A 27,715-nucleotide genomic window follows, 5' to 3' on the forward strand; every position below is an offset into this window, starting at 1 on the left:
TAAGTGACAGTTCTTATAAATGACTGACATTTGTAATCATTTATTTACATTCATTCAAAATTATAAGAAACTTGATGTTACATTTTACATGACATGTTAAAATGTGCTAAAATAGATCGACAAACATGGCTTTACATTTCATTCGTTCTAAATACCCATAATATCACCGTTTTATCTGCTGATTAGCGATATCTTGTATATTCAGAATCACTTGAATTTGTTAGGAGTTGCATATACATATTAAAAACGTAGTATAGTTTGCCACCACAGGTTCGGCCCTTTCCTTTAAAGCAAAATTCCTTTGAAATTTGACACATTTACCTGGTTTTACACGCATCTTGAACCAGAAAGACGGAATTTCTGCTTACGTGGGAAATAAGTGGTCACATTTTGAGTCAGTTTGGTCAAAAAGTTGTTTTGGCATGTTATTAATATGGTAAATAAAAAATTAAGCAGAATATTACCTAAAACAGTAATCTACTACAGCCAAGTTAAGTGTAAAACCAGGTTCATGGCAAATTACATAGAATGTCCCTTTAAGATCTGGCTCTTTTAGGAAGCCCTATCTTAGCAGCTGGCCCATCAGTAAAGTGGCCAGGGAGCTAGCCAGCACTGTCAGGGAGCTGGCCCAGTTGGGACCGACCCGGCCATACAGACTGATCTCTGGTATGTTGCTTTGGATGAAGCTGGAGAAGGTGGACACCTTGGCGTAGACGCCGGGGTGGTTGGCATGGGCACAGCCCAGGCCAAAACTCACCACCCCAGCCTGCACCCAGGTTCCGTTCACCATCTGGCAGACCAGGGGTCCTCCAGAGTCCCCCTGTGGAGAAAGAGGGAGATGGGTGAGAAGTAAGAAAAAGCCAACGTTAGTCTACTATTACACACACAGGTGAGGCGAGCATACCTGACAGGAGTCCTTGCCCCCCTCTTGATAACCGGCACAAATCATGTCAGAACGGATGTCCACTTTCTCCGATGGGTTAAGGTCGTACATCAACTGACAGGAAGACGACGAGATGATTGGCACCTGCACTTGCTGCAGTGTTCCCACTCCACTCAGAGCGACTGAGAGACGGCCAGGGAAGTTGAGGCAGTGTGAGTAGGTAGGTCAAATAAAAGGAGCGAGAAAGCCTACACCAACAATACATTTGGGTTGCGGGTTCACAATTGTACATTTCCTGAGATTTCTGCCGAGCAAGGAGGGGAATTTATTTACACACACAATCAAAACTTAGGACCCCTACTCATTTAAGGGTTTTTCTTTATTTTGTACTATTTTCTACATTGTAGAATAGTGAAAACATCAAAACTATGAAATAACACATATGGAATCATGTAGTAACCAAAAAAGTTAAACAAATAAAATATTTTATATTTGAAATTCTTCAAAGTAGCCACCCTTTGCCTTGATGACAGCTTTGCACTCTCTCAACCAGCTTCATGAGGTAGTCTGGAACCTGGAATGCATTTCAATTAAAAGGTGTGCCTTGTTAAGTTAAGAAATTCCAGAAATGAATGTGTTTGAGACAATCAGTTATGTTATGGCAAGAACAACTCATAAGCAAAGAGAAGCGACAGTCCAATACTTTAAGACATGGTCAGTCAATGTGAAAACTGGCTCTAATGAGGACCGCCACAGGAAAGGAAGACCCAGAGTTACCTCTGCTGCAGAGAGTAAGTTCATTCGGCTTACTAACCTCAAATTGCAGCCCAAATAAATGATTCAGAGTTCAAGTAAGACACCTCAACATCAACAGTTCAGAGCGGACTGTGAATCAGGCCTTCATCTTCGAATTGCTGCAACGAAACCACTGAGAAGAGACTTGCTTGGGCCAAAAAACACAAGCAATGGATATTAGACCAGTGAAAATCTGTCCAAATTAGAGATTTTTGGTTCCAACCACCATGTCTTTGTGAGACGAGTAGGTGAACGGATGATCTCTGCATGTGTGGTTCCCACTGTGAAGCATGGTGGTGGTGGTGTGATGGTATTTTGCTGTTGACACTGTCACATATTTATTTAGAATTCAAGGCACACTTAACCAGCATGGCTACCACAGCATTCTGTAGCGATACGCCATCCCATCTGGTTTGCGCTTAGAGGGACTATCATTTGTTTTTTAACAGGAAAATGACCCAACACATCTCCAGGCTGTGTAAGGGCTATTTGACCAAGAAGGAGTGATGAGTGCTGCATCAGATGACCTCGCCTCCAGTCACCCAACCTCAACCCAATTGAGATGGTTTGGCGATAGAACGCTGGGTTAAGGAAAAGCAGCTAACAAGTGCTCAGCATTTGTGGAAATTCCTTCAAGACTGTTGGAAAAGCATTCGAGGTGAAGCTGGTTGAGAGAATGCCAAGAGTGTGCAAAGCTGTCAAGGCAAAGGGTGGCTACTTTGAAGAATATAAAATATATTTTTTATATTATATTTAGATATTTTTTATTTTTATCACTATTATTCTACAATGTAGAAAAGTGTAAAACTAAAAACCCTTGAATGAGTAGCTGAGAGTCAGTCAGTCACCGTGACAGGCTTAGACTACTGCATATGGAACATACTGACAGATAGTCCTCCCATGAGTGAGAGTTGACCACTGACAGTCCACTGAGTCAAAGAGGTTGAGGCTCCTTTTAGTGGAAGTTAGATTCTGCCGCTATATACGTAATGCCTTATTCTCTCTTACCCCCATCGCGGATGTTTCCCCAGCCTGTGATGTAGCAGGGAAGGTCCCCAGGGAACAGTGTCCCGGCGTCAGGAAGACAAACAGGATGGACATACGCCGACCAGACGATGGGTCTCTGCAGCTGCACCAAGGCCAGGTCCTGTCCCAAACTTGGGTCAGAGTAGCCGGACGGGATCACGACGCGCTCCACGAGGTACGATATCTCGTTAGGGTTCCAGCTGTTGAGCCGGTGACGGCCAACATAGAGGGTGTAGCCCGACACGTCGAACTGACTGGGAGAGGAAAGAGTTGCAACACCTTACAGCTAACAACTGAAATGCATCTTCACCCCCCCCCCCCCCCCCCCCAATATTGCAAAACACAGTTTAGCCTTTTGTTAATCCACCCGTCGACTCAGATTTTTTAATTATGCTTTACAGCGAAAGCAATCCAAGCGTTTGTGTAAATTTATCGATAGCATAGCATAACATTATGTACACTAAGCATTAAGTAGCTAGGTCACGAAAATCAGAAAATCAAATTAACCGTTTACCTTTGATGATCGTCGGATGTTCACTCACGAGACTCAGTTACACAAATGTTTATTTTGTTCCTTAAAAGATCATTTTTATACCCAAAATACCGACATTTGTTTGTCGTGTTCAGAAATCCACAGGAAAGAGCGGTCACGACAACGGAGATGTATATTCCAAATAATATCCATAATGTCCACAGAAACATGTCAAACGTTTTTTATAATCAGTCCTCAAGTTGTTTTTAAAATAAATAAATAAATATATAAATATATATATATATATATATATATATATATATATATATATATATATATATATATATATATATATATATATATATATATATATATATATATATATATATATTCGATAATATATCAGTGTGTAGCTTTCTCAATAACAGCGGGAGAAACAATGGCCGCTTTACTCAGTTGCGCAAAACTCACTGAGAGCCCCCACCTATCCACTCATGCAATGTGATCCTTCATGCTCATTTTTCAAAATAAAAGCCTGAAACTATGTCTAAAGACTTGACATCTTAGGGAAGCCATAGAAAAAGGAATCTGGTTGATATCCCTTTAAAATGGAGGATAGGCATGCATAGGAACAGAGAGGTTTCAAAATAAGAGGCACTTCCTGATTGGATTTTCCTCAGGCAATAAGTTCTGTTATACTCAGACAATATTTTTACAGTTTTGGAAACTTGAGTGTTTTCTATCCTAATATGACAATTATATGCATATTCTAGTTTCTGGGGCCGAAAAATAGGCAGTTTCAAATGGGTGTGTTTTTTTTAGCCAAAAACGAAAATACTGCCCCCTACACGCAAAGGTTAACTAGGCAAGTCAGTTAAGAACACATTCTTATTTTCAATGACGGCCTAGGAAAGGTGGATTAACTGCCTTGTTCAGGGGCAGATCTTGCAACCTTACAGTTAACTAGTCCAACGCAATAACAACCTGCCTCTCTCGTTGCACTCCACAAGGAGACTGCCTGTTACGCAAATGCAGTAAGCCAAGGTAAGTTGCTAGCTAGCATTAAACTTATCTTATAAAAAACAATCAATCATAATCACTAGTTAACTACACATGGTTGATGATATTACTAGATATTATCTAGCGTGTCCTGCGTGGCATATAATCTGACTGAGCATACAAGCATCTACGTATCTGACTGAGCGGTGGCAGGCAGAAGCAGGCGCGTAAACATTAATTCAAACAGCACTTTCGTGCTTTTGCCAGCAGCTCTTCATTGTGCATCAAGCATTGCGCTGTTTATGACTTCAAGCCTATCAACTCCCGAGATGAGGCTGGTGTAACCGAAATGAAATGGCTAGCTAGTTAGCGCAGGCAAATAGCGTTTAAAACGTCACTCGCTCTGAGCCTTCTAGTAGTTGTTCCCCTTGCTCTGCATGGGTAACGCTGCTTCGATGGTGGCCGTTGTCGTTGTGTTGCTGGTTCGAGCCCAGGGAGGAGGGAGGAGAGGGACGGAAGCTATACTGTTACACTGGCAATACTGAAGTGCCTATAAGAACATCCAATAGTCAAAGGTTAATGAAATACAAATGGTATAGAGGGAGACAGTCCTATAATAACTACAACCTAAAACTTCTTACCTGGGAATATTGAAGACTCATGTTAAAAGGAACCACCAGCTTTCATATGTTCTCACGTTCTGAGCAAGGAACTGAAACGTTAGCTTTCTTACATAGCACATATTGCACTTTTACTTTCTTCTCCAACACTGTTTTTGCATTATTTAAACCAAATTGAACGTTTCATTATTTACTTGAGGCTAAATTGATTTTATTGATGTATTATATTAAGTTAAGTGTTCATTCAGTATTGTTGTAATTGTCATTATTACATTTTTTTTTTTTAAGATATATATATATATATATATATATATATATATATATATATATATATATATATATATATATATATATATATATATAAAAAATAAAGGGAACACTTAAACAACACAATGTAACTCCAAGTCAATCACACTTCTGTGAAATCAAACTGTCCACTTAGGAAGCAACACTGATTGACAATAAATGTCACATGCTTTTGTGCAAATGGAATAGACAACAGGTGGAAATTATAGGCAATTAGCACAACACCCCCAATAAAGGAGTGGTTCTATAGGGGGTGACCACAGACCACTTCTCAGTTCCTATGCTTCCTGGCTGATGTTTTGGTCACTTTTGAATGCTGGCGGTGCTTTCACTCTAGTGGTAGCATGAGACAGAGTCTACAACCCACACAAGTGGCTCAGGTAGTGCAGCTCATTCAGGATGGCACATCAATGCGAGCTGTGGCAAGAAGGTTTGCTGTGTCTGTCAGCGTAGTGTCCATGTGAGCATGGAAGCGCTACCAGGAGACAGGCCAGTACATCAGGAGACGTGGAGGAGGCCGTAGGAGGGCAACAACCCAGCAGCAGGACCGCTACCTCCGCCTTTGTGCAAGGAGGAGCAGGAGGAGCACTGCCAGAGCCCTGCAAAATGACCTTGCAAAATGGCTTACAGCCCAACACCGTGCAGGATGTTTGGCATTTGCCAGAGAACACCAAGATTGGCAAATTCGCCACTGGCGCCCTGTACTCTTCACAGATGAAAGCAGGTTCACACTGAGCACATGTGACAGACGTGAGAGTCTGGAGACGCCGTGGAGAACATTCTGCTGCCTGCAACATCCTCCAGCATGACCGGTTTGGCGGTGGGTCAGTCATGGTGTGGGGTGGCATGTCTTTGGGGGGGCCGCACAGCCCTCCATGTGCTCGCCAGAGGTAGCCTGACTGCCATTAGGTACCGAGATGAGATCCTCAGACCCCGTGAAACCATATGCTGGTGCGGTTGACCCTGGGTTCCTCCTAATGCAAGACAATGCTAGACCTCATGTGGCTGGAGTGTGTCAGCAGTTCCTGCAAGAGGAAGGCATTGATGCTATGGACTGGCCCGCCCGTTCCCCAGACCTGAATCCAATTGAGCACATCTGGGACATCATGTCTCGCTCCATCCACCAACGCCACGTTGCACCACAGACTGTCCAGGAGTTGGCGGATGCTTTAGTCCAGGTCTGGGAGGAGATCCCTCAGGAGACCATCCGCCACCTCATCAGGAGCATGCCCAGGCGTTGTAGGGAGGTCATACAGGCACGTGGAGGCCACACACACTACTGAGCCTCATTTTGACTTGTTTTAAGGACATTACATCGAAGTTGGATCAGCCTGTAGTGTGGTTTTCCACTTTAAATTTTGAGTGTCACTCCAAATCCAGACCTCCATGGGTTGATACATTTGATTTCCATTGATAAGTGTGAGATTGTTGTCAGCACATTCAACTATGTAAAGAAAAGAGTATTTAATAAGAATATTTCATTCAGATCTACGATGTGTTATTTTAGTGTTCCCTTATTTTTTTGAGCAGTATATATATATATATATAATAAGTTGTAATTGTCATTATATATACACACATTTTTTTAAAGTTGTTTTTTTTTAAATTATAAAATCGGCCGATTGATCGGCTTTTTTTGGTCCTCCAATAAATCGGTATTGGCGTTGAAAAATCATAATCGGTCGACCTCTAGTGGAGAGTATATACCCACTTATTTTTCAGTGGGCATTGCATATAATCACTTCATAATCCCCAATGACACGTATCAGTGTTGTGGAGGTATACAACATAACTAATTAGGGCTTTTGGAACAGATTGGAATGTTTAGCGTAAAAATTTAAAAACTCTTTCTTCACATTTTAAGCGTGGCATTGGACACAGCAGTACTTCCTGAATGCAATTTGCAGGAACAGTTGTAAAATAGCTAACTGCACATGCAAGTAGGACAGAGATGGAAATAACAGTTTGATAGAGGGGGGATTTAAAGACGCATCAACTATCATGGGTAGCTAATATTAGGATAATGTCTTTGGCAGCTAGATAAAAGAAACGGCATATGCATTCTCCTGTTCTTTGGTTAAGTCTTAAAAAATTTTTTTTTTAAAATAAACTTACCTCCACGTTTCTATGGTGGGATTTTGTCTATAGGCTGCTTTGAAGCTAGGTAAGACTTGCCTCATAATATGAAGGGAAATGTCCAGGTTACAAACAATTAAGTTACAGGAAAAATATAGTGATGCTAATAAAATCAGTCTGTCTTCCGGTAGATAGGTTTTGGGGAGAACCTTTCCATTAAAAGTGGTAACTAGATACAGAAGTAGTCTATGCCTACCTATCAGAATGATATCATTATTATTTGCGTCAATCCAGAGGCCATTTATTTTGCTCATGTGCGACATTAAACACCACTAAATCAACACTTGAATTAAAAAAAAAAAAAGGGTAACTTACACCAAGATTTTTCCCAACCTCAAAAGTAGTCTCCTGATGTGGCTTAAGCATTGTTATGGACGTAGAAAACAATGTTTGTGTAAAAAAAAATATGAAATTTGAATTTCTGACTCAGTTTCAATAGTAAGCCTACTGCACAGTACAGCTTTGGTTGGCCTGACTGAAAGACCAATATGGGATTTATAATTTTCTCATTGAGTGTACAGCGCATTCGGAGAGGATTCAGACCGCTTCCCTTTTTCCACATTTTGTTACGTTACAGCCTTATTCTAAAATGGATTTAAAAATGTTTATTTTTTTACTCACAATAACATAATGACAAAGTGAACGCAGGTATTTAGAAATGTTAGCAAATGTATTCAAAAATAAATAATAATACCTTATTTACAAAAGTATTCAGACCCTGCTATGATTCTCAAAATGCCATGGTCACTGACAGAGCTCCAGAGCTCCTCTGTGGAGATGGGTGCCTTTTAGCAAGTGGCTTCTGTCTGGCCACTCTAAAAGGTTCTCCCGACAGCATGCTTGGAGTCTTCCAAAGGCACCAAAATGTCTCTGACCATGAGAAGCCAGGTTCTCTGGTCAGATGAAACCAAGATTGAACTCTTTGGCCTGAATGCCAAGCGTCACATCTGGAAGAAACCTGCCTCCATCCCTACGATGAAGCATGAATCATGCTGTGGGGATGTTTTTCAGCGGCAGTGACTGGGAGACTAGTCAGGATCGAGGGAAAAATGAACAGAGCAAAGTACAGCGAGATCATTGAAGAAAACCTGCTCCAGACACTCGGGACCTCAGACTGGGGCGAAGGTTCACCTTCCAACAGGACAACAACCCTACGCACACAGCCAAGACAACGCAGGAGTGGCTTCGGGACAAGTCTCCGAATGTCCTTTAGTGGCCCAGCCGGAGCCCGGACTTGAAACCAATCTAACACCTCTGGAGAGACCTGAAAATAGCTGTGCAGTAACACTTCCCATCCAACCTGACAGATCTTGAGAGAATCTGCAGAAAAGAACGGGAGAAACCATCCAAATACAGGTGTGCCAAGCTTTTAGCGTAATACCTAAGACTCGAGGCTGTAATCACTGCCAAAAGATGCTTCAAAGTACTGAGTAAATGGCCTGAATACTCATGTAAATATGATATTAGTTCATTTGCAAACATTTCTAAAAAGCAGTTTTTGCTTTGTACATTTAAAAAAAAAAATAATAATAAAATAAATATAAATAATATATATTTTTTTTTTTAATGACAGTTGAAGTCAGAAGTTTACAAACAGCGTAGACAAATACATTTAAACTATGTTTCACAATTCCTGACATTTAATCCTAGTAAAAAAATTCCCTGTCTTAGGTCAATTTAGATCACCACTATTTTAAGAATGTGAAATGTCAGAATAATAGTAGAGAATGATTTATTTCAGCTTTTATTTCTTTCATCACATTCCCAGTTGGTCAGAAGTTGATACACTCAATTAGTATTTGGTAGAATTGCCTTTAAATTGTTTAACTTGGGTCAAACATTTCAGGTAGCCTTCCACAAGCTTCCCACAATATGTTGGGTGAATTTTGGCCCATTCCTCCTGACAGAGCTGGTGCAACAGTCAGGTTTGTAGGTCTCCTTGCTCACACATGCTTTTTCAGTTCTGCCCACAAATTTATGAGATTGAGGTCAGGGCTTTGTGATGGCCACTCCAATACCTTGACTATGTTGTCCTTAAGCCATTTTGCCACAACTTTGGAAGTATGCTTGGGGTCATTGTCCATTTGGTCGCCCATTTGCAACCAAGCTTGAACTTCCTGACTGATGTCTTGAGATGTTGCTTCAATATATCCACATAATTTACCTTACCCATGATGCCATCTATTTTGTGAAGTGCACCAGTCCCTCCTGCAGCAAAGCACCCCCACAACATGATGCTACCACCCCCGTGCTTCTTGGTTGGGATGGTGTTCTTCAGCTTGCAAGCCTCCCCCTTTTTCCTCCAAAAATAACAATAGTCATTATTGCCAAACAGTTCTAATTTTGTTTCATCAGACCAGAGGATATTACTCCAAAAAGTACAATCTTTGTCCCCATGCGCAGTTGCAAACCTTAGTCTGGCTTTTATATGGCGGTTTTGGAGCAATGGATTCTTCCTTGGTGAGCGGCCTTTCAGGTTATGTCGATATAGGACTTGTTTTACTGTGGACATAGATACTTTGTACCTGTTTCCTCCAGCATCTTCAAAGTCCTCTGCTGTTCTGGGATTGATTTGCACTTTTTGCGCCAAAGTACGTTCATCTCTAGGAGACAGAACGCATCTCCTTTCTGAGCGGTATGACGGCTGCGTGGTCCCATGGTGTTTATACTTGCGTGCTATTGTTTGTACAGATGAACGAGGTACCTTCAGGCGTTTGGAAATTGCTCCCAAGCATGAACGAGACATGGAGGTCTACAATTTTTTTTCTGATGTCTTGGCTGATTTCTTTTGTTTTTCCCATGATGTCAAGCAAAGAGGTACTGAGTTTGAAGGTATGCCTTGAAATACATCCACAGGTACACCTCCAATAGGCTAATTGACAATTTCAGTCAGAAGCCATGACATTTTCTAAGCTGTTTAAAAGGCACAGTCAACTTAGTGTATGTAAACTTCTGAAGCAATAATCTGTCTGCAAACTATTGTTGGAAAACTTACTTGTCATTCACAAAGTAGATGTCCTAACCAACTTGCCAAAACTATAGGTTTGTTAACAAGAAATTTGTAGAGTGGTTGAAAAACAAGTTAATGACTCCACCCTAAGTATGTAAACTTCGACTAAAACTGTAACCTTTAACTAGTCAAGTCAGTTAAGAACAAAATCTTAATAAAAATGAGGGCCTACATTATGGGGCATTGTGTGTAGATGGGGGGGGGAAGCATTTAATCCATTTTAGAATAAGGCTGTAATCTAACTAAATGTGGAAAAAGAGATGGGGTCTGAATACTATCTGAAAGCACTGTGTGTCACTGTTTCTCATAGGAATTCACACAGGGTGCCTTTCATTCGCCAGGCGGGCAGTTTGGAAAAATGTTATCAAAATTTGAGTCTACCCACTTCTCCAGCACTGGGTACAGCCAACTAGTCAAAAAGAATAACCCCAATATGTAGGCTTAACTGTATAGATTTTTCTTCCCCATCACTAGCAGTGAGTAATGTTCCCTTTAAGCTACACACGGGCGCAGCTCCCCGGGATAGCCGAGCTGAAGAAATATCCACCCGCGCAGAGAAGCACGAGATTTAAACTAACTTCCTAGAGTTTTCCCACCTTAGTTAACACTGTCAATATTTCCCTTTACTGTGGGACTTTGTGATCGAAGCAACACAATTAGCCACTTTCAAAGCAACATACCGAAAAACATTATGCAAGAGATTTTGTTGTAGGCAGGACACATTGGAGTAGGATTCTATTGCATTGACAGGCACGACTCCCGTACTCTACACAGACCGGTACGCTGTAACCAATCAGAGCTGCAGTAGACCTGTATGCAAATAGACCATCGCCATATATGGATCTGTGCCATTCACTTTCATCTGGACTGTGTTTACAGCATGAGCGGTTGTGAGTAGATGCGCTTGTTTTGAGATCAAAGCGAGAGCTGCATGTAGCCACTTGTGCACATTTGTTCATATCATTTGCTAGTTAGTTGTTAGCCCAGTTATAGATCAATGGGGGAGTGGTTACTTCCTACAAGAGCAGACAACATGTACATTTCTAGACATCTTTGAAAAGCGAGTCAGGTACAGAGGCAGTGTTGTATTTTAAAACAGGCTTGAAAAAGCTAAATAGCCAATAGGCATAATTGTCTGATTCTCTGTAATAATGGTATGAGAAAAATACATTTTATTTTGTGAAGTGGGTTCTTGCATCAAACATTCAGTCATTTCCCTGTCTGAAGGACAAGTGGATAAACAGGTTAATATCAAGCCCTGCATGTTTTTTTTTTTCATAAGTCTCATGAAATGTACATTGAACACCACACGTTGGCTGCTACTGTAGGCTGACTGATAGAACAGCTATTTCCGTGTAAAAATGTTATGGGATACATTTTCTCCATTGTTTATGACGATAGGCCACTGTTATGCCTACATTGATCATCCAAGATCGCATAGCAGTTCAGACGTCTTTTGTCCTCGTCTTGTCGTGTCCTGTATATATATATATATATATTTACAACTTTTTTCACATACATTTTATTTTTATTTTCCATCAACTCATCTTCTAAACACTCTCCTGCAACCAGCCTCACCAATTTATATTTATAAAAAAGTATTATTTACCTCAGATCTGCAATCCTTCAGGAAGCTAGCCAGAAACTCCAGGAGGCTGGCCAGAAACTAGCCAGAAGCTAGCCAGGAGCTAGCCCAGAAGCTAATCAGAAGCTAACCACGGTTTGTGGTCATCGGCTGTCCTTTAGTTCGAAAATCTATCGAAAATCTATCGCCAGTTTTGTACGGCGCAGCGCGGCTCGGAACGGAACATACCGGACCAATTTTTCTCTCCATGTCCCTGGATTTCAACTGCTCTCTGGACATTCATACCCGGATCTCACAGCTAGCTAGCTGCTATCCGTGTGACAGTCGGCTTTCGTCGATTCCGGAGCAAACATCGATTGTTCCGGTGCTAGCCAGCTCCGTCAATCACGCCTGAGTTCCATCATTCACTCCTGGGCTGCAGTCACCTATCCGGACCCGTTTCACTGCCTACGCGGAGCCCCACCGGGCCTTCACAACCGGACTGCCGACGTTATCTACCTGAAGGAGATCCGGCTGGCTCCTCTGTCGCGACGTTACCGGAACGCCCATCTGCGGCCCGCTAACCGTTAGCTGTCTTTCCGGCTGCTATCTGAATAGACAATCGGACAATTTATTTATTTGAATTATTATGTTTTCTTCTCGGGCCTCTATAACTATATCTATTGTTCTTATTTTTGTTGTTGTGTGATTTGGATTAATCCCCTCTACCACACGGAACCCCACTAATCTACTGACCGAACGCAAGAGGTGGCTAACAACAGACTCCATCCTATGCTAGCTTGCTACCGGTTGGCTTGGCTAGCTGTCTAAATCGCCGTGACCCTAAACCAACCTCTCCACTCACTGGACCCTTTTGATCACTCGACTAAGCATGCCTCTCCTTAATGTCAATATGTCTTGTCCATTGCTGTTCTGGTTAGTGTTTATTGGCTTATTTCACTGTAGAGCCTCTAGTCCTGCTCACTATACCTTATCCAACCTATTAGTTCCACCACCCACACATGCAATGACATCTCCTGGTTTCAATGATGTTTCTAGAGACAATATCTCTCTCTTCATCACTCAATACCTAGGTTTACCTCCACTGTATTCACATCCTACCTTACCTTTGTCTGTACATTATACCTTGATGCTATTTTATCGCCCCCAGAAACCTCCTTTTACTCTCTGTTCCAGACGTTCTAGACGACCAATTCTTATTGTTTTTAGTCGCACCCTTATTCTACTCCTCCTATGTTCCTCTGGCGATGTAGAGGTGAATCCAGGCCCTGCAGTGCCTAGTTCCACTCCTATTCCCCAGGCGCTCTCTTTTGACGACTTCTGTAACCGTAATAGCCTTGGTTTCATGCATGTTAACATTAGAAGCCTCCTCCCTAAGTTTGTTCTATTCACTGCTTTAGCACACTCTGCCAACCCGGATGTTCTAGCTGTGTCTGAATCCTGGCTTAGGAAGACCACCAAAAATTCAGACATTTTAATTCCAAACTACAACATTTTCAGACAAGATAGAACTGCCAAAGGGGGCGGTGTTGCAATTTACTGCAAAGATAGCCTGCAGAGTTCTGTCCTACTATCCAGGTCTGTACCCAAACAATTTTAACTTCTACTTTTAAAAATCCACCTTTCTAAAAACAAGTCTCTCACCGTTGCCGCCTGCTATAGACCACCCTCTGCCCCCAGCTGTGCTCTGGACACCATATGTGAACTGATTGCCCCCCATCTATCTTCAGAGCTCGTGCTGCTAGGCGACCTAAACTGGAACATGCTTAACACCCCAGCCATCCTACAATCTAAACTTGATGCCCTCAATCTCACACAAATTATCAATGAACCTACCAGGTACCTCCCCAAAGCCTTAAACACGGGCACCCTCATAGATATCATCCTAACCAACTTCCCCTCTAAATACACCTCTGCTGTCTTCAACCAAGATCTCAGCGATCACTGCCTCATTGCCTGCATCCGTAATGGGTCAGCGGTCAAACGACCTCCTCTCATCACTGTAAAACGCTCCCTGAAACACTTCAGCGAGCAGGCCTTTCTAATCGACCTGGCCGGGGTATCCTGGAAGGATATTGACCTCATCCCGTCAGTAGAGGATGCCTGGATATTTTTTAAAAATGCCTTCCTAACCATCTTAAATAAACATGCCCCATTCAAGAAATTTAGAACCAGGAACAGATATAGCCCTTGGTTCTCCCCAGACCTGACTGCCCTTAATCAACACAAAAACGTCCTATGGCGTTCTGCATTAGCATCGAACAGCCCCCGTGATATGCAGCTGTTCAGGGAAGCTAGAAACCATTATACACAGGCAGTTAGAAAAGCCAAGGCTAGCTTTTTCAAGCAGAAATTTGCTTCTTGCAACACTAACTCTAAAAAGTTCTGGGACACTGTAAAGTCCATGGAGAATAAGAACACCTCCTCCCAGCTGCCCACTGCACTGAAGATAGGAAACACTGTCACCACTGATAAATCCACCATAATTGAAAATTTCAATAAGCATTTTTCTACTGCTGGCCATGCTTTCCACCTGGCTACTCCTACCCCTGTCAACAGCACTGTACCCCCAACAGCAACTCGCCCAAGCCTTCCCCATTTCTCCTTCCCCCAAATCCATTCAGCTGATGTTCTGAAAGAGCTGCAAAATCTGGACCCCTACAAATCAGCCGGGCTAGACAATCTGGACCCTTTCTTTCTAAAATTATCTGCCGAAATTGTTGCCACCCCTATTACTAGCCTGTTCAACCTCTCTTTCGTGTCGTCTGAGATTCCCAATGATTGGAAAGCAGCTGCGGTCATCCCCCTCTTCAAAGGGGGGGACACTCTTGACCCAAACTGCTACAGACCTATATCTATCCTACCATGCCTTTCTAAGGTCTTCGAAAGCCAAGTCAACAAACAGATTACCGACCATTTCGAATCTCACCATACCTTCTCTGCTATGCAATCTGGTTTCAGAGCTGGTCATGGGTGCACCTCAGCCACGCTCAAGGTCCTAAACGATATCTTAACCGCCATTGATAAGAAACATTACTGTGCAGCCGTATTCATTGATCTGGCCAAGGCTTTCGACTCTGTCAATCACCACATTCTCATCGGCAGACTCAACAGCCTTGGTTTCTCAAATGATTGCCTCGCCTGGTTCACCAACTACTTCTCTGATAGAGTTCAGTGTGTCAAATCGGAGGGTCTGTTGTCCGGACCTCTGGCAGTCTCTATGGGGGTGCCACAGGGTTCAATTCTTGGACCGACTCTCTTCTCTGTATACATCAATGAGGTCGCTCTTGCTGCTGGTGAGTCTCTGATCCACCTCTACGCAGACGACACCATTCTGTATACTTCTGGCCCTTCTTTGGACACTGTGTTAACAACCCTCCAGGCAAGCTTCAATGCCATACAACTCTCCTTCCGTGGCCTCCAATTGCTCTTAAATACAAGTAAAACTAAATGCATGCTCTTCAACCGATCGCTACCTGCACCTACCCGCCTGTCCAACATCACTACTCTGGACGGCTCTGACTTAGAATACGTGGACAACTACAAATACTTAGGTGTCTGGTTAGACTGTAAACTCTCCTTCCAGACCCATATCAAACATCTCCAATCCAAAGTTAAATCTAGAATTGGCTTCCTATTTCGCAACAAAGCATCCTTCACTCATGCTGCCAAACATACCCTTGTAAAACTGACCATCCTACCAATCCTCGACTTTGGCGATGTAATTTACAAAATAGCCTCCAATACCCTACTCAACAAACTGGATGCAGTCTATCACAGTGCAATCCGTTTTGTCACCAAAGCCCCATACACTACCCACCATTGCGACCTGTACGCTCTCGTTGGCTGGCCCTCGCTTCATACTCGTCGCCAAACCCACTGGCTCCATGTCATCTACAAGACCCTGCTAGGTAAAGTCCCCCCTTATCTCAGCTCGCTGGTCACCATAGCATCTCCCACCTGTAGCACACGCTCCAGCAGGTATATCTCTCTAGTCACCCCCAAAACCAATTCTTTCTTTGGCCGCCTCTCTTTCCAGTTCTCTGCTGCCAATGACTGGAACGAACTACAAAAATCTCTGAAACTGGAAACACTTCTCCCTCACTAGCTTTAAGCACCAACTGTCAGAGCAGCTCACAGATTACTGCACCTGTACATAGCCCACATATAATTTAGCCCTATCAACTACCTCTTTCCCAACTGTATTTAATTTATTTATTTATTTTGCTCCTTTGCACCCCATTATTTTTATTTCTACTTTGCACATTCTTCCATTGCAAAACTACCATTCCAGTGTTTTACTTGCTATATTGTATTTACCTTGCCACCAAGGCCTTTTTTTGCCTTTACCTCCCTTCTCACCTCATTTGCTCACATTGTATATAGACTTGTTTATACTTTATTATTGACTGTATGTTTGTTTTACTCCATGTGTAACTCTGTGTTGTTGTATCTGTCGAACTGCTTTGCTTTATCTTGGCCAGGTCGCAATTGTAAATGAGAACTTGTTCTCAACTTGCCTACCTGGTTAAATAAAGGTAAAATAAATAAAAAATAAAATAAAACATTATGATCACATAATTTGACAGTGGTCAAGTACGCTGTGGCTAACTTAAAGTAGGTACAGCCTCAGTGTTCACAGTAAACACACGCTGGAAGTTGCACAGAATTTTCAAGTTCACACTCAGCAGACCTGCAATTTGCTCAGTGCATGGGTGAGTATGGCCCAGTGCATCACTGGGGCCCGAGCAACCTGCCATCCAGGACCTCTAACAAATTGTCAAAGACTCCAGCCACCCATGCAAAATACTATTCTCTCTGATACCGCACGGCAAATGGTACCAGTGCACCAAGTCTGGAATCAACAGGACCCTGAATAGCTTCTACCCCCAAACTATAAGACTGCTAAATAGCTAATCAAATGGCTACCCTTTTTTGGTACTAACTCTTGCAGTCTATCCACACACACACACACACACTAGACTCTACACCCCCTGTGGCAGAAGAATCAGAATTAGTTGTGTAACATAGATCATTTAGATGTCTTATCTGCATAATATGCTTATGTGATATACTTGTTATTAGAACGTATCCCTTTGGACTCTGGTGTTGGCAGTTGCACTTCTTCTCTCAGCTGGGGCTCAGTCACCTGGGGCCCAGTCACCTGGGGCTCAGTTACCTGGGGCCCAGAGAGGGGAGAGGTCAGGCGTGTCTTTGACATGTTCCTGGTGCTATGCAGAATATCAGAAAGGGAAGAGGACAGGAGGGAACATTGTCTTCATATGAAGACAATGTGTCTTTACCTATTCTTAAACCATGTGAAGGGATGGCGTGATTAATGGGGAACCAATTACTTGTCTCCACAATGTCTGTGCGCCAGTCACTCCCTCCTTTGGCATTGGGGGATGTGTGTGGTAGTGTCTGGAACTATTGTATGTCATCTCTGATGTTGCACTTATCCTGGGATAGTGTATGACCTAGAGGCTCACTCCCCTCAGTGAGCTTGTCCAGGAGTGGGGTCAAGAAGGGGCTTTATTTGAGATGGGAGTATCTGGAGTTAAATCCACAATCCAATCCAGGTGTAAAATCAAGCAGTACAGTGTGGCCTAAAACAAGCAGTTACACCGACAGGCCCCGGTGGCAATACATTTATGAAACCGAAAGCTTACCTTGACTTGAAAAAGTTGCCGTGTTGGCTAGCCTTAGCATGCTAGCTAACAAATAGAATTCCTCTCAGAGTCAGGTTGCTGAAGAAGCCGAACTAGTTGCATTAGCTAAGTAAGTGAAAGGTAAACTAAGAAAAATATATATATACACACAATGAAATTTTGCTCTGCTGCTTCTCCTTAAACTAAGAAATTCCTTTGTTCAACTATCAGGGTTCTACACTAACTTTTTTCCACAGGTGGAACCAACTTCAAGTGGTGGCACCAACAGATGATTTGGTCGTACCAATCATTGATAATGACCTGGCCCCAGTCCCATAATGTGCCTGCATGCCATACAGAACCAGGTAAATAATGACTAGCCATCTTTTGAATTAGCACGCCCTTGTGTTCTCACATAGATTTACTGTAATGAATAAAAGAGACTTGCCAAATGTATTCATTGCAGATTTCAAAGTGCCCCGTGTTATTTTCTGCGCAATCCTCTAGAGCACATATGTCAGAGTCAAGGCCCGCGGGCCACATCCGGCCCGCAAGAAGGTTTTTTACGGCCCCTGGGATGATCTTGATTTATTATTAGAACCGGCCCGCAGCAAGCCGGCAGCCCGCAGATCTTTTACACGCACCAATACTACATTTCCCACAATGCAAAGGTGACGCACCGAGCAGTAGGCTGCTTCATTTCAATATTTATTGGCACAGCAGTCGTCAGCATCACAGTAAAATTAACTTTCAGATACCCATCAAAAATGGCAAAACGGAAGGTGGATACTGAGAACCGGGGGTTTCAAACAAGGTGGGAGTCGGAGTATATGTTCACGAAGGTAGCTGGAAAACCTGTGTGTCTTCTGTGTGGAGAAAGTGTGGCGGTACTGAAAGAGTATAATCTGAGACGACATTATGAAACGAAACACGCGGACACACACGCGGACGCAACTGTCAAGGCCAGTTTTATTTTGGCAGAAGAGATCGCTAAATCAGCCCGGCCATTTACGGAGGGGGATTTCATCAAAAACTGCATGATTAAAGTTTGTGACGAAGTTTGCCCAGAAAAAAGGCAACTCTTTTTAAATGTGAGTCTGAGCAGAAACACCATTGCCGAGAGAGTAGACCAGTTGTCCATCAATCTAAAAGAGCAGCTTGTGAAAAAGGGAAAAGATTTTATTGCATATTCCTTGGCTGTGGATGAGAGCACCGACATTTCTGACATTGCCCAGTTGTCAATTTTCATCCGCGGAGTGGACTCCAACCTAAGCGTGACAGAGGAGTTTTTGGCTTTACGTCCTATGCATGGCACAACTACGGGGCATGATTTGTATGAAGAGGTGTCAAGATGTGTAAATGAGATGGAGCTGCCTTGGGAAAAACTCGTGGGTTTGACAACCGACGGAGCACCTGCGATGTGTGGACACAGGAGCGGACTGGTGGCGAAGATACGGGAAAAGATGCAAGAGGAAAACGCGACAGGTGAGCTGACAGCTTATCATTGTATCATACACCAGGAAGCGTTGTGCGGTAAAGCCTTGAAAATGGAGCATGTAATGAGCATCATCACGCGCACAGTTAACTTTATCAGAGCCAAAGGTTTGAATCACCGCCAGTTCAAGGCATTTCTGACGGAGTTAGAAACGGAGCATGGTGATTTGCCTTATCACACAGAGGTGCGATGGCTAAGCCAGGGAAAGGTGCTTCAAAGATGTTTCGAGCTTCGTGAGGAGATTTGTCTGTTCTTGGACAGCAAAGGGAAAGACACAACACAACTCCGAGACGAAATGTTTCTGTGTGAAATGGCTTTTCTGTGTGACATTACGAGTCATCTGAATGCAATAAACTTGCAGCTGCAGGGTCGGGATCGTGTCATCTCTGATATGTACAGTACAGTGAAGGCATTTAAAACCAAACTGACTCTGTGGGAGACGCAGATGCGGAAAGAAAATTTGAGCCACTTTCCCAGCTGCCAGACCATGAAAGAGAAGCTCTCTACCAGTGCGTTCCCGAGCACACAGTTGGCTGATAAAATAGGTATGCTTGCCGCTGACTTTCGACGCCGATTTGCTGACTTTGAAGCACAAAAAAGCAGGTTGGAACTGCTCGGTAACCCATTTGCTGTTGACGTGGAAAGCTCACCACCAAACCTCCAAATGGAGTTGATTGACCTCCAATGCAATGATGCACTGAGGGCAAAATATGCGGCAGTGGGTGCTGCGGAGTTCGCCCGTTTCCTCCCCGGCACAATGCCCCAGCTGCGCATCCAGGCTGCTCAAACGTTGTCTATGTTTGGCAGCACATACCTGTGTGAACAACTGTTTTCTTTGATGAACCTGAACAAAACATCACACAGAAGTCGACTTACTGCTGAACACCTCCACTCAATTCTGAGGATTTCTTCAGCTCAGAGCCTTACCCCGAACATTGATGAACTTGTGGAAAAGATGGGACACCACCAAGTATCACCCTCAACCTCAAACAAGTGAACATTACTGTGCAATCACATATTTAGAGTTTTTACTCAGTTCAAGTTTAAAAGTTAAAATTTAATATTTGTTTTCACTGCATGTTACTTCTCCTTAAACAAAGTGTTGTTTTTGATTAATAGATTTTTGCACTTTATTTTTTTGTATTTCAATCCAATTATATTTTTAAAATATTTCAGTTGAGTGGATGATAGAAAATTGCTATTATTGTTTTTTCTTTGAAGTAAATTTAGCCCACTTTTGCTAAAATAGAAAATATAGTCTACTGATGGTGCCTTGAATACCGGTTTCTTTCATTTAATGTTCATGTTATGGGGATATTTATATAAAGGAAATTTGTCTTTTGTGTCTGTTGAAAATTAAAGATTACTGACAGAGCCATAAGAAAATATTGCTTTATTTATCTGATCATATTGTAATATATTTGTTAGGTTTTCAGTAGGTTCAATTAGGTTCACTAGACTATATGCGTCATTTAAAAAATTTTCAATGAACATTCGAACAGTCCGGCCCTCGTCTTGTAGCTGATTTTTTTTATTTGGCCCTCCGTCCATTTGACTTTGACACCCCTGCTCTAGAGGGTCGAATTTGAAAGGAAAAAAATTACACTTGATACCAGAATTATACCACTATTGAGTTTTTCACTCTAATTTTTTTTTTTTTTAATTTATGTGTTGAGTTTCACTCAAATTTGAAAAAAAAAATGTTGTTATATTACAATGTTCTAAGTTCACAACAATGCTTAAACCACATTGAGGGACCATTTGAGGTCTGGGGAAGAAAAAAAAAATAATAGAAATGTAAACTTTCGTATAATCACCTTTTAATTCCGGTGTGCACCAGCTATACAGGTGTGGCTGGCAACAGTATGTCACTAGCACACTAGTGATGGAGTTGTCAAAACTAAAAATGTCCACTGGATTGATGCATAATCATCCTGCCAGGTAGGCATAAGCAACTTTGTCTACCCGATAACAGTTAGGCTATCATTAGCGTCGCTAACAGTTACACAATGAGATCAACACACTGACAAAACATTAACACCCACTGTTTCCATGACAGACTGACCAGGTGAAAGCTATGATTCCTTATTGATGTCACTTCTTAAATCCACTTCGAATCAGTGTAGATGAAGGGGAGGAGACAGGTTAAAGAAGGATTTTTAATCCTCGTGACAACAGACATGGATTGTGTATGTGTGCCATTCAGTGTATGAATGAGCAAGACAAAAGATTTAAGTGCCTTTGAACTGGGTGTGGTAGTAGATGCCAGGCGCACCGGTTTGTGTCAAGAACTGCAATGCTGCTGGTTTTTAACCCTCAGTTTCCTGTGTGTTAATACACACAAATTGAGGCTGTTCTGGGGACAAAAAGGGCAGGGGTGCATCCTGTTTCCATTGATTATCCTTAATATGTTTCTACAACTTGGAGTCCACCTGTGGTAAATTCAATTGACTGAACATGATTTGGGAAGGCTATTTTAGGCCCCAAAGTTGACAGTTAATGTCAGAGCAAAAACCAAGCCATGAGGTCAACGGAATTGTCCGTAGAGGTCCGAGACAGGATTGTGTCGAAGCACAGATCTTAGGAAGGGTACCAAAACATTTATGCAGCATTGAAGGGCCAAGAACACAATGACCTTCATCATTCTTAAATGGAAGAAGTTTGGAACCAACCAAGACGCTTCTTCAAGCTGGCTGCCCGGCCAAACTGAGCAATCGGGGGAGAAGGGCCTTGGTCAGCGAGGTGACCAAGAACCCAATGGTCACTGACAGAGCTCCAGAGTTCCTCCGTGGAGATGGGAGAATCTTCCAGAAGGACAACCATCTCTGTAGCGCTCCACCAATCAGGCATTTATGGTGGAGTGGCCAGACTGAAGCCACTCCTCAGTACATCTGGAGGAAACCTTGCACCATATGTACAGGGAAGCATGGTGGTGGCAGCATCATCATTCTGTGGGGATATTTTTCAGCAGCAGGGACTGGGAGTCAGGATCGAGGGAAAGACGAACGGAGCAAAGTACAGAGATCCTTGATGAAAACCTGCTCCAGAGCGCTCAGGACCTCAGACTGTTCACCTTCCACAGGACAATGATCATAAGCACACAGCCAAGAACGCAGGATTGGCTTCGGGACAAGTCTATGAATGTCCTTTAGTGGCCCAGCCAGAGACCGGACTTGAACCCGATCTAACATCCCTGGAGACCTAAAAAGAGCTGTGCAGCAACTCTCCCCATCCAACCGGACAGAGCTTGAAAGGACCTGCAGAGATGAATGGGAGAAACTCCCCAAATACAGGTGTGCCAAGCTTGTGGTGTCATACCAGGAAGACTTGATGCTGTAGTTGCTGACAAAGGTGCTTCAAGAAAGTCCCGAGTAAAGGGTTTGAATACATTAATGTAAATGTGATCAGCTAATTTTTTATTAATTTGCAAACATTACTAAACCTGTTTCTGGTGTCGATTGAATTAATAAAACAATTTAATCAATTTCAGAATAAGACCGTAACGTAACAAAATGTGGATAAAGTCAAGGGGGTCTGAATACACTTTTTACAGTGCATTCGGAAAGTATGTGGACATCCCTTCAAATTAGTGGATTTGGCCATTTCAGCCACACCCCTTGCTGACAGGTGTATTAAAATAAAATAAAAATCAGGCACACAGCCATGTAATCTCCATAGACAAACATTGGTAGCAGAATGGCCTTACTGAAGAGCTCAGTGACTTTCAATGTAGCACCGTCATAGGATGCCACCTTTCCAACAAGTCAGTGAATCAAATTTCTGCCCTGCTGGAGCTGCCCCGGTCAACTTTAAGTGCTGTTATTGTGAAGTGGAAACGTCTAGGAGCAACCATAGCTCAGCCACGAAGTGGTAGGCCACATAAGCTCACAGAATGGGACCGCCAAGTGTTGAAGCGCGTAACGCTTTCAAATCGCCTGTCATTGGTTGCAACAGTCACTAGAGTTCCAAACTGCCTCTGGAAGTAACGTTAGCATAAGCACAGTTCGTCGGGTGCTTCATGAAATGGGTTTCCTGACAATGATATCTGGCACACAAGCCTAAGATCACCATGCGCAATGCCAAGCGTCAGCTGGAGCAGTGTTAAACTCACTGCCATTGGAGCAGTGGAAACGCATTATTTGGCATGATGAATCATGCTTCACTATCTGGCAGTCCGACGGACAAATCTGGGTTCGGAGGATGCCAGGAAAACGCTACCTTACCGAATAAATAGTTTGGTGAAGGAGGAAATAATGGTCTGGGCTGTTTTTCATGGTTCGGGCTTGGCCCCTTAGTTCCAGTGAAGGGAAATCTTAACGCAACAGCATACAATGACATCCTAGACAATTCTGTGCTTCCAACATTGTGGGAACAGTTTGCGGAACTGCCCTTTCCTGTTTCAGCATGACAGTGCCCCCGTGCACAAAATGAGGTCCATACAGAAATGGTTTGTGGAGATCTTTGTGGAAGAACTTGACTGGCCTGCAGAGCCCTGACCTCAACTCCATCGAACAACTTTGGGATGAATTGGAACGCCGACTGCGAGCCAGGCATAATCGCCCAACCTCACTAATGCTCTTGTGGCTGAATGAAAGCAAGTCCCCGCAGCAATATTCCAACATCTAGTGGAAAGCCTTCCCAGAAGAGTTGAGGCTGTTAAAGCAACAAGAGGGGGGAGGGGGAACCAACTCCCTATTAATTCCCATGATTTTGGAATGTGAAGTTCGACGAGCAGGTGTCCACATACTTTGTCATGTAGTGTATGTCTGAAACATGTATTTTTATTTAACTAGGCAAGTCAGTTAAGAACAAATTCTTATTTACAATGACTGCTTGTTATAAATAAATACATTGAAATATTTATGACGAAACACAGACAAGAATAATGTGGCCATTGCCTGACTAAATAGACAGCAAGCTAGTCGGTCTTGCCATTTGAGATTTGAGAGTTATTGTATCATGTTTTAAAATGAGAAAGCAACCAAAAACCAGGTTCCCCTTCTAATGGAACACTTTGTATTGAGAACCAATTTGAAACCAACATTTGATTTTGTCTTGCTCAAAACCGCACATGATTTCACCAAAACAAGAGCATCAGACTAGTCCAACACCCTTCAATGTTTGAAGTAGGCTATTCCATGACTGTTGTGATTAGCCATACAGTTAAGACGCAACTGTTTAAATACCTGGTTTGCATACCTATTCGTCGTCATAGCATTTACAAGTAGATATAATTTGAAACATCTTTCCTACCACTGTCGGTCTCCATGCAACAACCAGCAATTTAAAGCTGCGTACTCGATACCCGAAAGATTATCGAGGTTATACGTGTGTGACAATTAAATCGACATAAAAGATGGATACCCAAAGTTGTTTATTTTTTTAATCAATTATGTAGCCGAGATTAAAAATAGTATTATAATATTTTTGTTCACTCACCCTAGCGGCCATCTTAAGGGGGTGATAAACTGGCCCAGAGCGTTTTCAAAAACTCCCCGGTATGTCGAGCCCTAACACAAACAGACGGGTATTTCCTGTGCCGTCGTCACCTCTTCCCGAAAGTTGGTATATTTTTGGTCAATTGCACATTACGGTTTGAGGCTACTGTAGACCATTGTAAAACGGTGTTTTAATCCGTTATTTGGTTTCATGTGAATATATTTAGTATAGTTCTATCTAAAAAAAGGATAAAAAAAGGATAGCTTTTTTAATGTTAAACTTTTGTTTTCATGTAATTCACTGAGTAGGGTGGTCCTCCCCTTCCTCCTCTGAGGAGCCTCCACTGGTAGAAACTTACTTTGGGAAGCAGTGGGCAGCAGACAGTACCCAGTCCTTAGTGATGATGGTGCCTCCACAGATATGGCCATCCTTCGCTGTCTAAAGACCAAGAGGGGGAAAGAGGTAAAGAGGTTGAGGTGAATCATCAAAACAGGTCTTATTCCCCTCTCTCTCAGCAGTTCAGCATGATGACCAACACACACACACACACACACTAAAATCAGACAAACAAGTCTTCATGCATTTTGTTCATTCCATATCATGACTCAGCGCTGACATACCTGAATATCCACTTGCCACGGCCATGCCCCCATTGATGCATCTACTCCTCCCACAATCCTGTTCCCCATGGGTGGTTGACCACACTCTTCCTGAGCATGACAAACCATGACACCTGAGAACAGTAGGCGAAATGGGAATTAGACCAGTCGTGTAGAAAGTACGCAATTGTCATACTTGAGAAAGTAAAGACACCTTAATAGAAAATGACTCGAGTAAAAGTCACCTAGTAAAATACTACTTGAGTAAACATCACAAAGTATGTTTTAAAATATCAAAAGTATAAGTATAAATCATTTCAAATTCCTTATGTTAAGAAAACCAGATGGCACCATTTTTTATTAACAGATAGACAGAGGCACACTCATACATAATTTACAAATGAAGAATTTGTCTTTAGTGATTCTGCTAGATCAGAGGCAGTAGGGATGACCAGAGATGTTCGCTTGATAACTGTGTGACTAACAATTTTAGGTGTTAGGGAAAGTGTATGAAGTAAAAAAAATACCTTATTTTCTTTAGGAATGTAGTTTAGTAAAAGTAGTCAAACATAAATAGTAAAATCACATTCAGATACTCAAAACAATTACTTATGTAGTACTTTAAAGTATACCATTACCAAACAAATATTGTAGTTTTGAAACTGCAGTCGACTGTGGTATTTTGGACCCAGTATTTGCAGCATATTGCAGTTATACTGCACTCTGACTGCCATATTTTTTGTAAGAGTTTTTACTTAAGTACTTTACACCACTTAGCAGGACAAGAAAATTGTCTAATTTACACACTTATCAAGAGAACATCCCTGGTCATCCCTACTGCCTCTGATCTGGAGGACTCACCAAACAGAGAACATCCCTGGTCATCCCTACTGCCTCTGATCTGGAGGACTCACTAAACAGAGAACATCCCTGGTCATCTCTACTGCCTCTGATCTGGAGGACTCACTAAACAGAGAACATCCCTGGTCATCCCTACTGCCTCTGATCTGGAGGACTCACCAAACAGAGAACATCCCTGGTCATCCCTACTGCCTCTGATCTGGAGGACTCACTAAACAGAGAACATCCCTGGTCATCCCTACTGCCTCTGATCTGGAGGACTCACTAAACAGAGAACATCCCTGGTCATCCCTACTGCCTCTGATCTGGAGGACTCAATAAACAGAGAACACACCTGGTCATCCCTACTGCCTCTGATCTGGCAGAATCACAAATTCTTCATTTGTAAATTATGTATGAGTGTGCCTCTGGCTTTCTGCAAATCTGCCTTTTGGTTTGTTTAATATAAGGAATTGGAAATGTACACTTTTGATACTTAAGTATATTTAAGCTGCTCTTTTGCACACCAGTATCTCTACCTGCACATGACCATCTGATCATTTATCACTCCGGTGTTAATCTGCTAAATTGTAATTATTCGCCTACCTCCTCATGCCTTTTGCACACAATGTATAGACTATTTTTTTTATTTATTCTGTGTTATTGACTTGTTAATTGTTTACTCCATGTGTAACTGTGTTGTTGTCTGTTCACACTGCTATGCTTTATCTTGGCCAGGTCGCAGTTGTAAATGAGAACTTGTTCTCAACTAGCCTACCTGGTTAAATAAAGGTGAAATAAAATAAATTAAATCAGCAATTACATGTACTTTTGATACTTAGGTAAATGTAAAACCAAATACTTTTACTCAAGTAGTATTTTACTGGGTGACTTTCACTTTTGTCATATTCTGTTAAGGTATTTTTTGCTTTGACTCAAGTATGACAGTTGGGTACTTTTTCCACCACTGCCTTTAAATTGATACATGCCTACGTGAGTACGCTGTCGATTAGGGCTGGCCTAGGCCCAAAGTGCATATGCTAAATTTGATCAAATACCCACAAACAGAACCGTCATTCTGTTACCAAACTTAGTATCTGCACTGTACTTCAAGTAGATGTTTTCGTGAAATTCTTAGTGGAAATTGTTGAAAATAATCATTGTGCACAGTTGCATGGTTCGCTTAACTTTGCAATCGAAGTGTTAAACACATTTAAAGTAAAAAATCTGAGTATCAGCGTCACTCCTGCCGTAGAAATGCCCATAGGCAATGTTGCCGGAGTAGCCAAAACAAAGGTACCCAAATACAGGTCTATATTTTCTTTGCAACCCGCAAATGAGTCGATTGAAATTACACACAACTGACCTACTTCACTGACATGACCAGGTTATAGCATAAAGACATGAAAACTCACCTGTGAAACACCAAAGAAGTCTAACATAAAAGTCTGAATTCGGTATCATTTTCGAGGGACACGCGAATTTCGGGTAGCCCCAAATTTCCCCCCCAAAAACGGTAGTATTCTTGAGAAGTCTTGTGTTCTAAATCAAATCGTCCGTACAGCAGCTAATTTTCACGGAAACCCACTTTCCACAATAGCGGTGTTGAAATCCTTCAGGGCGTGTGAATGGTTAAAAATACGTATTAAAATGTCTACAAAATGTATGCCTTGCGAAAACAAAGAGAACAATACGGTTACTGACAACCTCTTGGTTTATGCCTCCATTTAATACACGGTTTGGAGAACCAGACCTGTGGACCACGTTCGTCAGAAAATCTCTAACGCTGGGACAGGCATTTGATTGTCCCTTTCGTTTATCACGTGAGCAAAGCACCTGTGATCCTACAGGGGAAGGTGTGG

At 42.3% G+C, this 27,715-nt stretch overlaps 1 protein-coding gene across 1 annotated transcript; it reads right to left on the reverse strand.

Annotated features, from left to right (window-relative positions):
• zgc:92313 (serine protease) lies at positions 1–27,646 on the reverse strand. Its single transcript, XM_036975153.2, has 6 exons — positions 27,269–27,646; positions 25,035–25,147; positions 24,773–24,852; positions 2,687–2,958; positions 905–1,065; positions 1–820 (listed from the first exon to the last, which is right to left on the reverse strand). The coding sequence occupies exons 1-6, from the start codon at positions 27,315–27,317 to the stop codon at positions 563–565; spliced, it is 933 nt and encodes a 310-aa protein (XP_036831048.1). The 5' UTR covers positions 27,318–27,646; the 3' UTR covers positions 1–562.
• Positions 27,647–27,715: the final 69 nt, after the last annotated feature.

This window comes from Oncorhynchus mykiss, chromosome 3 (genome assembly GCF_057628025.1).
Source record: "Oncorhynchus mykiss isolate SJ-2025 chromosome 3, ASM5762802v1, whole genome shotgun sequence".
Classification (NCBI taxonomy): Eukaryota; Metazoa; Chordata; class Actinopteri; order Salmoniformes; family Salmonidae; genus Oncorhynchus; species Oncorhynchus mykiss.

Coding starts and splice junctions, on each gene's coding strand:
- zgc:92313 (XM_036975153.2), bottom strand. CDS start 27,317: ATGATACCGAATTCAGACTTTTATGTTAGACTTCTTTGGTGTTTCACA. Junction 25,148..27,268: donor ACTTCTTTGGTGTTTCACAG/GTGAGTTTTCAT, acceptor TACTGTTCTCAG/GTGTCATGGTTTGTCATGCT. Junction 24,853..25,034: donor CGTGGCAAGTGGATATTCAG/GTATGTCAGCGC, acceptor CTTGGTCTTTAG/ACAGCGAAGGATGGCCATAT.